The sequence below is a fragment of the Bombina bombina genome, chromosome 11 (genome assembly GCF_027579735.1).
Source record: "Bombina bombina isolate aBomBom1 chromosome 11, aBomBom1.pri, whole genome shotgun sequence".
Lineage (NCBI taxonomy): Eukaryota > Metazoa > Chordata > Amphibia > Anura > Bombinatoridae > Bombina > Bombina bombina.
Genome location: NC_069509.1, coordinates 24981367 through 24999021, shown reverse-complemented (window position 1 = coordinate 24999021; position 17655 = coordinate 24981367). Strand labels below are relative to the sequence as shown.

Genomic DNA, 17655 nt, shown 5'->3' with positions numbered 1-17655 from the left:
TATGTACTGTATTGCTAGGGATCAACGGCTAATCTAGGCCAAACTAGTGAACTTGTGTACTAGAAAATAACGCACTATTAGTGGTAATATACATTTAAAGGAAATGTGTTATATAAGGAGTGTAATAAGAGGTATAATGGGGAGCCCTAATGGGAATATTAATATAGAAAACTAGGAGGAACTATAAAGGGATTCTCTTAAGATATTAAGAATATCTTAAGAGAATCCCTTTAGCGTTCCCAGCCTGCGCCATTTAGCACATTGGGTGCTGCCATTTTTGAAAGTATATCACAAGACACACGCTTCTATTTATCACCGCAGTATTACACTAGGAGCCGCCCTCTGTATGTGATCTCTTTTCACAGATTCATTCAGTTCTGGTGAACTGCTTGTGCAATGCCGCCCCCTGCAGATTGCCACCCCCTGTAGATTCCGCTAGTATATGTTCGGGCAGATTGATGTCTGCCGCCTCAGAAAAGGCGTATGAGTAAAGGAGCAGCGGTCTTAAGATCGCTGCTTCTTAACTTCTGTTTCTGGAGAGCCTGGAAGCTCGCGCGGAAAAAGGTACATTCAGGTTCATTCGGCCCTTAATAAATCGGCCCCACTATATCTATACATTTTACAGTATGTTTAATATTGTTTGATAATTTTTATTAATTTATTTTAATATTTTATATGCAATGGTTCAGTAATACTACGTTTTCATATGTGCTAACCCGATTTTGTTAAGATTTACATCACGAAACACTAGGTGCAAAACATAGGCCTAGATTTGGAGTTTTGTCGGTAAAGACCCGCGTAGCTAACGCCGGCTTTTTTCTGGCCGCACCATAAAAATAACTCTGGTACTGAGAGTCCACAAAAAGGCTGCGTTAGGCTCCAAAAAAGGAGCGTAGAGCATTTTTAACGCAGCTTCAACTCTCGATACCAGAGTTGCTTACGGACGCGGCCAGATTCAAAAACGTGCTCGTGCACGATTCCCCTATTGGAAACAATGGGGCTGTTTGAGCTGAAAAAAAACCTAACACCTGCAAAAAAGCCGCGTTCAGCTCCTAACGCAGCCCCATTGTTTGCTATGGGGAAACACTTCCTACGTCTGCACCTAACACTCTAACATGTACCCCGAGTCTAAACACCCCTAACCTTACACTTATTAACCCCTATTCTGCCGCCCCTGCTATCGCTGACCCCTGCATATTATTATTAACCCCTAATCTGCCGCTCCGTAAACCGCCGCTACTTACATTATCCCTATGTACCCCTAATCTGCTGCCCCTAACACCGCCGACCCCTATATTATATTTATTAACCCCTAATCTGACCCCCACAACGTCGCCTCCACCTGCCTACACTTATTAACCCCTAATCTGCCGAGCGGACCTGAGCGCTACTATAATAAAGTTATTAACCCCTAATCCGCCTCACTAACCCTATAATAAATAGTATTAACCCCTAATCTGCCCTCCCTAACATCGCCGACACCTAACTTCAATTATTAACCCCTAATCTGCCGACCGGAGCTCACCGCTACTATAATAAATGTATTAACCCCTAAAGCTAAGTCTAACCCTAACACTAACACCCCCCTAAGTTAAATATAATTTTAATCTAACGAAATTAATTAACTCTTATTAAATAAATTATTCCTATTTAAAGCTAAATTCTTACCTGTAAAATAAATCCTAATATAGCTACAATATAAATTATAATTACATTGTAGCTATTTTAGGATTAATATTTATTTTACAGGCAACTTTGTAATTATTTTAACCAGGTACAATAGCTATTAAATAGTTAAGAACTATTTAATAGTTACCTAGTTAAAATAATAACAAAATTACCTGTAAAATAAATCCTAACCTAAGTTACAATTAAACCTAACACTATACTATCATTAAATTAATAAATAAAATACCTACAATTACCTACAATTAAACCTAACACTACACTATCAATAAATAAATTAAATACAATTCCTGCAAATAACTACAATGAAATAAACTAACTAAAGTACAAAAAATAAAAAAGAACTAAGTTACAAAAAATAAAAAAATATTTACAAACATAAGAAAAATATTACAACAATTTTAAACTAATTACACCTACTCTAAGCCCCCTAATAAAATAACAAAGACCCCCAAAATAACAAAATGCCCTACCCTATTCTAAATTACTACATTTCAAAGCTCTTTTACCTTACCAGCCCTGAACAGGGCCCTTTGCGGGGCATGCCCCAAGAAATTCAGCTCTTTTGCCTGTAAAAAAAAACATACAATACCCCCCCCCAACATTACAACCCACCACCCACATACCCCTAATCTAACCCAAACCCCCCTTAAATAAACCTAACACTAAGCCCCTGAAGATCTTCCTACCTTGTCTTCACCCTACCAGGTTCACCGATCCGTCCTGAAGAGCTCCTCCGATGTCCTGATCCAAGCCCAAGCGGGAGCTGAAGAGGTCCATGATCCGGCTGAAGTCTTCATCCAAGCGGGGCAGAAGAGGTCTTCCATCCGATTGAAGTCTTCATCCAAGCGGGATCTTCTATTGTCATCCATCCGGAGCGGAGCGGCAGGATCCTGAAGACCTCCAACGCGGAACATCCATCCTGGCCGACGACTGAACGACGAATGACGGTTCCTTTAAATGACGTCATCCAAGATGGCGTCCCTCGAATTCCGATTGGCTGATAGAATCCTATCAGCCAATCGGAATTCGAGGGACGCCTTCTTGGATGACGTCATTTAAAGGAACCGTCATTCGTCATTCAGTCGTCGGCCAGGATGGATGTTCCGCGTCGGAGGTCTTCAGGATCCTGCCGCTCCGCTCCGGATGGATGACAATAGAAGATCCCGCTTGGATGAAGACTTCAATCGGATGGAAGACCTCTTCTGCCCCGCTTGGATGAAGACTTCAGCCGGATCATGGACCTCTTCAGCTCCCGCTTGGATGATGACTTCAGCCGGATCATGGACCTCTTCAGCCCCCCGCTTGGGCTTGGATCAGGACATCGGAGGAGCTCTTCAGGATGGATCGGTGAACCTGGTAGGGTGAAGACAAGGTAGGAAGATCTTCAGGGGCTTAGTGTTAGGTTTATTTAAGGGGGGTTTGGGTTAGATTAGGGGTATGTGGGTGGTGGGTTGTAATGTTGGGGGGGGGTATTGTATGTTTTTTTTTACAGGCAAAAGAGCTGAATTTCTTGGGGCATGCCCCGCAAAGGGCCCTGTTCAGGGCTGGTAAGGTAAAAGAGCTTTGAAATGTAGTAATTTAGAATAGGGTAGGGCATTTTGTTATTTTGGGGGTCTTTGTTATTTTATTAGGGGGCTTAGAGTAGGTGTAATTAGTTTAAAATTGTTGTAATATTTTTCTTATGTTTGTAAATATTTTTTTTATTTTTTGTAACTTAGTTCTTTTTTATTTTTTGTACTTTAGTTAGTTTATTTCATTGTAGTTATTTGTAGGAATTGTATTTAATTTATTTATTGATAGTGTAGTGTTAGGTTTAATTGTAGGTAATTGTAGGTATTTTATTTAATTAATTTAATGATAGTATAGTGTTAGGTTTAATTGTAACTTAGGTTAGGATTTATTTTACAGGTAATTTTGTTATTATTTTAACTAGGTAACTATTAAATAGTTCTTAACTATTTAATAGCTATTGTACCTGGTTAAAATAATTACAAAGTTGCCTGTAAAATAAATATTAATCCTAAAATAGCTACAATGTAATTATAATTTATATTGTAGCTATATTAGGATTTATTTAACAGGTAAGTATTTAGCTTTAAATAGGAATACTTTATTTAATAAGAGTTAATTAATTTCGTTAGATTAAAATTATATTTAATTTAGGGGGGGTGTTAGTGTTAGGGTTAGACTTAGCTTTAGGGGTTAATACCTTTATTAGAATAGCGGTGAGCTCCGGTCGGCAGATTAGGGGTTAATAATTGAAGTTAGGTGTCGGCGATGTTAGGGAGGGCAGATTAGGGGTTAATACTATTTATTATAGGGTTAGTGAGGCGGATTAGGGGTTAATAACTTTATCATAGTAGCGGTGCGGTCCGCTCGGCAGATTAGGGGTTAATAAGTGTAGGCAGGTGGGGGCGACGTTGAGGGGGGCAGATTAGGGGTTAATAAATATAATATAGGGGTCGGCTGTGTTAGGGGCAGCAGATTAGGGGTACATAGCTATAATGTAGGTGGCGGCGCTTTGCGGTCGGCAGATTAGGGGTTAATTATTGTAGGTAGCTGGCGGCGACGTTGTGGGGGGCAGATTAGGGGTTAATAAATATAATACAGGGGTCGGCGGTGTTAGGGGCAGCAGATCAGGGGTACATAAGTATAACGTAGGTGGCGGTCGGCAGATTAGGGGTTAAAAAAATTTAATCGAGTGGCGGCGATGTGGGGGGACCTCGGTTTAGGGGTACATAGGTAGTTTATGGGTGTTAGTGTACTTTAGAGTACAGTAGTTAAGAGCTTTATGAACCGGCGTTAGCCCAAAAAGCTCTTAACTACTGACTTTTTTCCTGCGGCTGGAGTTTTGTCGTTAGATGTCTAACGCTCACTTCAGCCACGACTCTAAATACCGGAGTTAGAAAGATCCCATTGAAAAGATAGGATACGCAATTTACGTAAGGGGATCTGCGGTATGGAAAAGTCGCGGCTGAAAAGTGAGCGTTAGACCCTATTTTGAGTGACTCCAAATACCGGAGTTAGCCTAAAACCAGCGTTAGGAGCCTCTAACGCTGGTTTTCACGGCTACCGCCAAACTCCAAATCTAGGCCATAGAAAATAATGTACTTTTTATTAATTACATTAATACATAAATACATCTGTACATACATATATATCTCTAGGTTAAAGCCCTTTGCCTGAGACCAAATATTTTTGAACCCTTATAACTTTTGATTGCAATATTTTTGTTTATTAATTTTTAATATAAAGTGTTATTATGAGAGTAAATGTACTTTTAATTTTTTTTTTATGTTTTTGTGCAATTCTTTATTCGATCGTAACAGTTAACCAGAGCTCTGAATCCTCACTGACCTGACGCAGGTTAAATTCAATTACGTTTGACTGAACCCATTTACTTTCAATTTGTAATATGTGCGCTACTTGCGACGCAATGCAAACACCCGCGATAAACCCCTTATCGATTGTCTGTGTTAGCGCTCCACTCGGAATCTAGCTCTTAGCATGCATTATAGCAAAATAGGTAAAACTTCTTGACAGGCTGCTTTGTGACCAGCAGTGTCTGATTTATTCATAGGCATCTATTTATTAAGCCGTCAACTTACCTGCATTCGACGGCACCAATACGCTTGTCTAAGTTTGCCTAACATCGCTGCCGCGGACCTGAATACCTTCTCCAAAATCATCAAAAAAGCTGTCAAAAAGCCGCACACCAAATATGGGGCGATGAGCAGCGGACTGTTGTTAACTAACAGTCATCGATCTCGCTGCTCTTCGACTTTTTCACAGCTTTATTGGTATACTGTCACCAAACACCCACACTATACTAAACTGTTTTACCCCTATACCGGCTCTCCCGGACCCCACCGCAACTAAGTAAAGTTATTAACCCCTAAACCGCCGCTCCCAGACCCCGCTGCAACTCTAATAAATGTATTAACCCCTAAACCGCCGCTCACAGACCCCACCGCAACTAAATAAAGTGTTTAACCCCTAAACCGCCGCTCCCGGAGCCCACTGCCACCTACATTATATTTATTAACCCCTAATCTGCACCCCCTACACCACCGCCACCCACATTATATTTATTAACCCCTAATCTGCCCCCCCTACACCGCCGCCACTATATTAAATTTATTATCCCCTAAACCTAAGTCTAACCCTAACCCTAACACCCCTAACTTAAATATAATTTAAATAAATCTAAATAAATATTCCTAGCATTAAATAAATTATTCCTATTTAAAACTAAATACTTACCTATAAAATAAACCCTTAGATAGCTACAATATAACTAATAATTACATTGTAGCTAGTTTAGGGTTTATTTTTATTTTACAGGCAACTTTGTATTTATTTTAACTATGTAGATTAGTTATTAAATAGTTATTAACTATTTAATAACTACCTAGTTAAAATAAATACAAAAGTACCTGTAAAATAAAACCTAACCTAAGTTACAATTACACCTAACACTACACTATAATTAAATTAAATCCCTAAATTAACTACAATTAAATAAAATTAAATAAAATTATTTAAAGTACCAAAAAAAACAAACACTAAATTACAGAAAATAATAAAAAATCAAAAGATTTTTACACTAATTACACCTAATCTAATCCCCCTAACAAAATAAAAAAGCCCCCCCAAAATAAAAAAAGCCCTACCCTACCATTATTAAAAAGACCTTAAACAAACATTGGGGGATTCTAAAGGGGATTCTTAACTCTGTTAAAGGGAGTTATAGAGGATAAACCTAATATAGTGTTCAAAAAGAACATGAACCTCAAGAACCTATTAGCTCCCTCTAAACTTAAAGAATCTAAAGTGAGGATACAGGGTAGGTCTGGCACCATCGACCAGTGGGTCTCTGGCAAACCAGGAACCCTCAAATGTGGTCGTAAGAATTGTTGTATGTGTCCCATTATAGAAAATAGGGATTCCATATTTATTTATTTATAAAATATTTTACCAGGAAAGATACATTGAGATTTCTCTCGTTTTCAAGTATGTCCTGGGTACACAAAACATTGCATTGATACAATGGGTACAATAAAATACAAAACAATAATAATACATGATATATGCACAACATTTTTTAACATAGAACAGGTAGGAAATATATAATCAACAATGACAGGTGCATTCTGTTTTGAGATATGTAGAGAGGGATCTCTTAAAGGATATTAGGTATGGGGAAGGTTTGAAAGTGTAAGGGAGGTCGTTCCATAATTGTGGTGCTCTGTAGGAAAAGGAGGATCGAGCTGCTTTCTTTTTGTATTGAGGCAGCCTAAATAATGTGCTGGTACTGGATCGGAGGTTATAGGAGGTGGGAATAGCCGGGGAGAGCATTCTGCTCAGGTAGGGTGGGAGCTTCCCAGAAAAGCTTTTAAACACTAGGCAGGAAAGATGGAGGGTACGTCTGGATTCCAGTGATAGCCAGTTTAGTTCTTTTAGCATGTCACAATGGTGGGTCCTGTAGTTACATTGTAGCACAAAGCGGCAGAACGAGTTATACAACGTGTTAAGTTTATTAAGGTGAGTTTGCGGTGCTGGGGCATATACTACATCCCCATAATCCACGACTGGCATCAGCATTTGCTGTACAATCTTTTCCTTTACAGTAGGGCTGAGGCAGGATTTGTTTCTGTACAGGGCACCTATTTTTGGATAAAGTTTAGATGCCAGTTTTTCTATATGGAGGCCAAAAGATAGATTGGGGTCTAACAACATACCCAAGTATTTAAAAGAGTGGACTGCGGTCAGTGTGCAATTTGATTTTGTTTTGATGCATAGATGGGGATTTTGTAGTTTGTGTAGTTTAGGTCCTGTTCCAAAGATCATTGTGACAGTTTTGTCAGTGTTTAGAATGAGTTTGTTTTTTGAGATCCACTTTTCTACCTCTGTGAACTGGTCTTGGAGTACTGCTTCAAGCTGCGGTAGATCGGAATTGTTTGCATAGATTACCGTGTCATCTGCATACATGTGTACAGTTGAGGATTTGCAGACATTAGGCAGATCATTTATAAACAATGTGAATAGCAGGGGGCCGAGAATGGAACCTTGGGGAACACCACACGTGACTGGGAGAGGGAGGGAGTCGCTGTCAGAAATGGAGACATATTGTGATCGATCCGATACATATGATCGAAACCAGGTTAGCGGACGATCACCAATACCTGAGATTTTTAGTTTGAGCAGTAGTATGTCGTGGTCTACTGTATCAAAGGCCTTTGCAAAATCAAGGAAAATAGCTCCAGTTAGGTCTCCTTGTTCCATTCCAGTTTGGATATCGTTGCAAACTTTTAGGAGGGCAGTTGTAGTGGAGTGATTTGTACGAAAACCTGATTGAACAGGGGTCAGATAGTTAGATTGTTGGTAATATTCACATAATTGCGTATGGACGCATTTTTCTAAGATTTTTGACAATACTGGGAGCAATGATATTGGGCGATAGTTAGAAACCAAGGTTATCTCCCCACTTTTATGGATAGGCACTACTCTTGCAGTCTTCCAGAGTTTGGGTATATATCCAGAAGGATATATATCAAATTTGGATCATACTATATCAATACCCATTACATCAAGAGGCACTTGTCAATCAATATATGTAGTATATAGCCTTACGTGTAATTGTGGGTGTATCTGTGTAGGCAGGACTAAAATAAAAATAAAAAGAAGATGCTATGAGCACATCAACAATATAGAGATGGGGCTTAAAACACACAGTGACACTGCGGATCAGGTCCGCAAGACATCGCTGAATACGGCGAGCAATACGCTCGCCGTATTCAGCATTGCACCAGCAGCTCACAAGAGCTGCTGGTGCAACGCTGCCCCCTGCAGACTCACGGCCAATCGGCCGCCAGCAGGGGGTGTCAATCAACCCGATCGTACTCGATCGGGTTGATTTCCGGCGATTCCTGTACGCCTCATCAGAGCAGGCGGACAGGTTATGGAGCAGCGGTCTTTGTGACTAATCTAAACTAATGTAACTAATCTTTGGGTTTATTTTATAGGTAAGTATTTAGTTTTAAATAGGAATAATTTAGTTAATAATAGTAATTTTTATTTAGATTTATTTAATTAATATTTAAGTTAGGGGTATGTTAGGGTTAGTGTTAGACTTAGATTTAGGGGTTAATAATTTTATTATAGTGGCAGCAGTGTAGGGGGGGCAGGATAGGGGTTAATACATTTAATATAGGTGGCGGCGGTATAGGGGGCAGATTAGGGGTTAATAGGTATTATGTAGGTGGCGGCGGGGGCTGGGAGCGGCGGTTTAGGGGTTAACATATTTATTATAGTTGCGGTGGGGTTCGGGAACGGCGGTTTAGGGGTTAACATTTTTAATGTAGGTGGCGGCGGTGTAGGGGGGCAGATTAGGGGTGTTTAGACTTGGGGTACATGTTAGGGTGTTAGGTGTAGACACTTCCCACAGGAATCAATGGGATATCGGGCAGCAGCGAACATGAGCTTTCGCTATGGTCAGATTCCCATTGATTCCTGTGGGATCCGCCACCTCCAGGGTGGCGGATAGAAAACCAGGTACACTGGGCCGGAAAACTGCCGAGCGTACCTGCTAGTTCTTTGATAACTAGCAAAAGTAGTCAGATTGTGCCGAACTTGCGTTCGGCACATCTGGAGTGATGTAAGAATCGATCTGTGTCGGACTGAGTCCGGCGGATCGTAGCTTACGTCACTAGATTCTACTTTTGCCGGTCTGTAGGGCTTGATAACTACGGCGAATCAGCCTCGCCACAAATACGCTGCGGAATTCCAACGTATTTGCGGTTGATAACTAGAGGCCTTGGTGTTTAGTTAAGTCCTTTATTGATACATATTACAAATATCCAAGGTAAAAAGGTTAAAGCTCCATCATGGCAAGCATCTAAATATGCAAACCTCCCAACTATCCCAGTCTGAGGTGGGACAGTCCCTCATTCTAAGGTCTGTTATGCTGTCCCTCTGAGATAGCCACGTGTTCCTATTTAATGGATTTCCTATAGCCCCACCTATAGACCACTGTGACATGCCAATAGGAACCAGCCAGCTCCACACCCACTGACTGCCTACACACTTCTACTATCCCACCAACTATACACTCTCCCAATGGGGCTCCACCCACACAATTGTGATGGGCCCCTCTCAACCTTCTGAGTCCCGGATACCGAGCCACGAATATTGAGATGTATAAATGTGACCTTGAAAGTATACTATGACATTATAAGTTAGAAAAGCAGGACTGAACAAGAAAAGGAGCTCAGTTAGGAATGAATAGTACAAGTTTTTAAGTCTATTATGGTTTTTAAATATATATAGTTTAGTGACATTACCTTTGGTCTTTATCCATTTTTGCAAGCTCTCTTTTTTATCTTTCGCCTGATAAAGCGCCTTTAGATATTCTTCACAGTTTCTGTCCTTCTCTGATTTGCTAAAGTGAATGATCTTCCCTTGATAATTCAGAAGATATAGTTGCCGATACCACTCTTCAGAGCCGCTGTCTTCTAAGTTTTCAATAACTAAAATAAGTTTCTCTCTCGCTGCAAAGAACACAATATGAAGTTTAGTAAATTCAGACAAAAGAAAAATAATTGCTAACCTGATTAGTCTAAATCTTGTTAATTGCAAATGATGAGTGTTTGTTAGATAGCTTTGCTCCTTAGGTTGCTCCCTAAATATTTAATTAGTTTTAGGGTTGTCACCTTTATGGGTAAAAATATCAGTTATCCTAATAAGCATATATTAGTGTATTTAATTATACAACACAAAACTCAGAAACTAAAGCCAATAGGACTGGTTTTAAACAATTATTTTTTTACATTTAGATTCTATTGCACTTAGAAACAGTTGCACTATATCCAAGCATTTATTTCCCTTTATTATCTGCATTGCTCTGAACCTTTACACACTGTTCTTGCTGGTAAAATACTGGCTTAGTGGAAGCCTTCTCTACACCATTTAAGTAACGTTACTGATATTTTCACTGTCACTATCATTCCAAGTATTATTATTATTATCATTTATTTGTATAGCGCTGCCAAATTCCATAGCGCTTATATTCCCTTAGTAGTTGGTTTACAAACCTGTCCTCAGACCTTCCTAACAGGCCAGACTTCCAGGATATCTGTAGAACAGGTGAAATAATCAGATGATTAGTAAACATGCGGGTAGATTACGAGTTGTGCGTTAGGGTAAAAAAGCAGCGTTGAGGTCCTAACACTTCTTTGGCCTTACCGCAAAACGACTTACGTAGACTTCGTAAAGTCTTTTTTCTATGGGACTTCCATAGCGCCAGTATTACGAGTCTGTCCTGGGAGGCCAAAAAGTGAGCGGTACACCCTACCCCGTCAAGAGTCCTACCGCATTTAAAAGTCAGTAGTTAAGAGTTTTATGGTATAACGCTGTAACATAAAACTCATAACTAAAGTGCTACAAAGTACACTAACACCCATAAACTACCTATTAACCCCTAAACCGAGGCCCTCCCGCATCGCAAACACTATAATAAAATTATTAACCCCTAATCTGCCGCTCCGGACACCGCCACCACCTACATTATATTTATGAACCCCTAATCTGCTGCCCCCAACATCGCCGACACCTACATTATATTTATTAACCCCTAATCTGCCGCCCCCAATGTCGACGCAACCTACCTACACTTAATAACCCCTAACCTGCCATCCCCAACATCTCTGCCACTATAATAAACATATTAACCCCTAAACCCCAACACTCCTGCCTCGCAAACATTAGTTAAATATTATTAACCCCTAATCTGCCGTCCCTAACATTGCCGCCACCTACCTACACTTATTAACCCCTAATCTGCCGCCCCCAACATCGCAGCCACTATACTAAATTTATTAACCCTCAAACCTAAGTCTAACCCTAACACCCCCTAACTTAAATATAATTACAATAAATCTAAATAAAATTACTATCATTAACTAAATTATTCCTATTTAAAACTAAATACTTACCTATAAACACATTTATACATTATTCCTATTTAAAACTAAATACTTACCTATAAAATAAACCCTAAGATAGCTACAATATAACTAATAGTTACATTGTATCTAGCTTAGGGTTTATTTTTATTTTACAGGTAAGTTTGTATTTATTTTAACTAGGTAGACTAGTTAGTAAATGGTTATTAACTATTTAATAACTACCTAGCTAAAATAAATACAAAAGTGTCTGTAAAATAAAACCTAACCTAAGTTACAATAACACCTAACACTACACTATAATTAAATAAATTAACTACATTGAATACAATTAAATAAATTAAATTAGCAAAAAAAAAAAACACTAAATTACAGAAAATAATAAACAAATTACAGATATTTAAACTAATTACACCTAATCTAATAGCCCTATCAAAATAAAAAAAAGACCCCCAAAATAAAAAAAACCCCTAGCCTAAACTAAACTACCAATAGCCCTTAAAAGAGCTGATTTTTTCCAGGAAAAAGAGCTGATTACTTTGGGGCAATGCCCTGCAAAAGGCCCTTTTAAGGGCTATTGGTAGTTTAGTTTAGGCTAGGGTTTTTTTTATTTTAGGGGGGGCTTTTTTTATTTTGAGAGGGTTATTAGATTAGGTGTAATTAGTTTAAATATCTGTAATTTGTTTATTATTTTCTGTAATTTAGTGGGGTTTTTTGTACTTTAGCTAATTTATTTTAATTTAGGTAATTGTATTTAATGTAGTTAATTTATTTAATTATAGTGTAGTGTTAGGTGTTATTGTAGCTTAGGTTAGGTTTTATTTTACAGGTACTTTTGTATTTATTTTAGCTAGGTAGTTATTAAATAGTTAATAATTATTTAGTAACTATTCTACCTAGTTAAAATAAATACAAACTTGCCTGTAAAATAAAAATAAACCCTAAGATAGCTACAATGTAACTATTAGTTATATTGTAGCTAGCTTAGGGTTTATTTTATAGGTAAGTATTTAGTTTTAAATAGGAATAATGTAGTTAATTATAGTAATTTTATTTAGATTTATTGTAATTATATTTGTTAGGGGGTGTTAGGGTTAGGGTTAGACTTAGATTTAGGGGGTTAATACATTTAGTATAGTGGCGGCGACGTTGGGGACGGCAGATTAGGGGTTAATAAATGTAGGTAGGTGGCGGGGATCTAAGGGACGGCAGATTAGGAGTTAATAATATTTAACTAATGTTTGTGAGGCGGGAGTGCGGTGGTTTGAGGGTTAATATGTTTATTATAGAAGTGGCAACGTTGGGGCGGAAGATTAGGGGTTAATAAGTGTAGGTAGGTGACGGCGACATTGGGGGCGGCAGATTAGGGGTTAATAAATATAATGTAGGTGGCGGCGATGTTGGGAGCAGCAGATTAGGGGTTCATAAGTATAATGTAGGTGGCGGCGGTGTCCGGAGCGGCAGATTAGGGGTTAATAAATATAATGCAGGTGTTGGCAATGTCGGGGGCGGCAGATTAGGGGTTAATAAGTGTAAGATTAGGGGTGTTTAGACTTGGGGTTCATGTTAGGGTGTTAGGTGTAAACATAAATTTTATTTCCCCATAGGAATCAATGGGGCTGCGTTAGGGAGCTTTACGTTGCTTTTTTGCAGGTGTTAGACTTTTTGTCAGCCGGCTCTCCCCGTTGATTTCTATGGGGAAATCGTGCACAAGCACGAACGACCAGCTCACCGTTGATTTAACCAGCACTGGTATTGGAGTGCGGTAATGAGCAAAATTTTGCTCAATGCTCAATTCTTGTCTTTTAACGACGGGTTTGTAAAAACTCGTAATATCAGCGCTGCAGGTAAGTGAGCGGTGAGACAAAACTGCTCGTTAGCACCGCATAGTCTCTAACGCAAAACTCGTAACGATGGTTATTAACCTGCTCTTTCCCAAGGAAATCCTGAAAATATGGCCTGTTAGGGAGACCTGAGGAATGATTTAAAAAACAGTGGTCTAGGCCAGTCCTAATCATAATATTGCTATCCTTGCTGGTAAAATATAGACATGTCACCTACTCTACCTAAATAAGAATACACTAACCAAAAGACATTGCACATAAGAAACTTTTTCTCAGAGGAATCTTTAAACCTGAATATTTTAAGATATTCAGTTTATCCTAATTTTATTAAGCACTTCATTCAATTCAGACATGATTTGTTAATAAAATGTTTTTGTAATGGAATTTATTATAAACAAATTAAATGTCCTGCAGCCCTTTCAGCTCCTAAACCTTACCTTTCATTACCCCCTAACCACACAAAAAAAGCTTGTGGTAGCAATTGGCAATGATAAAATTAACCAGAGATCGGATCTCAGGTTAATAATCTGCCCCAAATGCCCCCAAAATACAGTCTAGTGTAGTTTATTAAAACATAAAGATGGCAGCATCTTTATTTTTTAATAAAATTACTGCACTAGGAATTAGCTTGAGGTTAAAGTTGGATAGTGTGGGGTGTTAGAGAAAAAACAGCACTGAAAAGTGCCTTTGCATTTTGGTCAATGTGAACTGTGTGTTCTCAGTAAATATGTATGTATATGCTGATATACATATATATGTACGTGTTAATATGTATATACACACATTAACACAACAATATATATGTATATACACACATTAACACAACAATATATATGTATATACACACATTAACACAACAATATATATGTATATACACACATTAACACAACAATATATATGTATATACACACATTAACACAACAATATATATGTATATACACACATTAACACAACAATATATATGTATATACACACATTAACACAACAATATATATGTATATACACACATTAACACAACAATATATATGTATATACACACATTAACACAACAATATATATATGTATATACACACATTAACACAACAATATATATATGTATATACACACATTAACACAACAATATATATGTATATACACACATTAACACAACAATATATATATGTATATACACACATTAACACAACAATATATATATGTATATACACATACTAACACATAAATATATATATGTATATACACATAGTAACACATAAATATATATGTATATACACATAGTAACACATAAATATATATGTATATACACATAATAACATATAAATATATATGTATATACACATACTAACACATAAATATATATGTATATACACATAGTAACACATAAATATATATGTATATACACATAATAACACATAAATATATATGTATATACACATACTAACACATAAATATATATGTATATACACATACTAACACATAAATATATATGTATATACACATAATAACACATAACTATATATGTATATACACATAGTAACACATAAATATATATGTATATACACATACTAACACATAAATATATATGTATATACACATAGTAACACATAATTATATATGTATATACACATATTAACACATAAATATATATGTATATACACATAATAACACATAAATATATATATATATATATACACATACTAACACATAAATATATATGTATATACACATAGTAACACATAAATATATATGTATATACACATAGTAACACATAAATATATCTGTATATACACATAGTAACACATAAATATATATGTATATACACATAATAACACATAAATATATATGTATATACACACAGTAACACATAAATATATCTGTATATACACATAGTAACACATAAATATATATGTATATACACACATTAACACAACAATATATATGTATATACACATAGTAACACATAAATATATATGTATATACACATAATAACACATAAATATATATGTATATACACATAATAACACATAAATATATATGTATATACACATACTAACACATAAATATATATGTATATACACATAGTAACACATAAATATATATGTATATACACATAGTAACACATAAATATATATGTATATACACATACTAACACATAAATATATATGTATATACACATAGTGACACATAAATATATATGTATATACACATAGTAACATATAAATATATATGTATATACACATAGTAACATAAATATATATGTATATACACATAATAACACATAAATATATATGTATATACACATAGTAACATAAATATATCTGTATATACACATAATAACACATAAATATATATGTATATACACATAGTAACACATAAATATATATGTATATACACATAATAACACATAAATATATATGTATATACACATAGTAACACATAAATATATCTGTATATACACATAGTAACACATACATATATATGTATATACACATAGTAACACATAAATATATATGTATATACACATAATAACACATAAATATATATGTATATACACATAATAACACATAAATATATATGTATATACACATAGTAACATAAATATATATGTATATACACATAATAACACATAAATATATATGTATATACACATAGTAACATAAATATATCTGTATATACACATAATAACACATAAATATATATGTATATACACATAGTAACACATAAATATATATGTATATACACATAGTAACACATAAATATATATGTATATACACATAGTAACACATAAATATATCTGTATATACACATAGTAACACATACATATATATGTATATACACATAGTAACACATAAATATATATGTATATACACATAATAACACATAAATATATATGTATATACACATACTAACACATAAATATATATGTATATACACATAGTAACACATAAATATATATGTATATACACATAGTAACACATAAATATATATGTATATACACATAATAACACATACATATATATGTATATACACATAATAACACATAAATATATATGTATATACACATACTAACACATAAATATATATGTATATAAGCATAGTAACACATAAATATATATATGTATATACACATAGTAACACATAAATATATATGTATATACACATAATAACACATAAATATATATGTATATACACATAATAACACATAAATATATATATATATACACATACTAACACATAAATATATATGTATATACACACATTAACACAACAATATATATGTATATACACACATTAACACAACAATATATATGTATATACACATAATAACACATAAATATATATGTATATACACATAGTAACACATAAATATATATGTATATACACACATTAACACAACAATATATATGTATATACACATAGTAACACATAAATATATATGTATATACACACATTAACACAACAATATATATGTATATACACATAGTAACACATAAATATATATGTATATACACATAGTAACACATAAATATATATGTATATACACATAATAACACATAAATATATATGTATATACACATACTAACACATAAATATATATGTATATACACATACTAACACATACATATATATGTATATACACACATTAACACAACAATATATATGTATATACACATAGTAACACATAAATATATATGTATATACACATAGTAACACATAAATATATATGTATATACACATAATAACACATAAATATATATGTATATACACATACTAACACATAAATATATATGTATATACACATACTAACACAACAATATATATGTATATACACATAGTAACACATAAATACATATGTATATACACATAGTAACACATAAATATATATGTATATACACATAGTAACACATAAATATATATGTATATACACATAGTAACACATAAATATATATGTATATACACATACTAACACATAAATATATATGTATATACACATACTAACACATAAATATATATGTATATACACATAATAACACATAAATATATATGTATATACACATAATAACACATAAATATATATGTATATACACATACTAACACATAAATATATATGTATATACACATAATAACACATAAATATATATATGTATATACACACATTAACA

General features: G+C 34.9%; 1 protein-coding gene across 1 annotated transcript in view; it reads right to left on the bottom strand.

The window, feature by feature from the left end:
* LOC128641918 (uncharacterized) overlaps positions 1-17655 on the bottom strand; it is a 448428-nt gene that overhangs the window by 261615 nt on the left and 169158 nt on the right. Inside the window, exon 7 of the mRNA XM_053694507.1 lies at positions 10032-10238. Coding sequence (XP_053550482.1) covers positions 10032-10238 — 207 coding nt within the window. The remainder of the gene's footprint in view (positions 1-10031; positions 10239-17655) is intronic.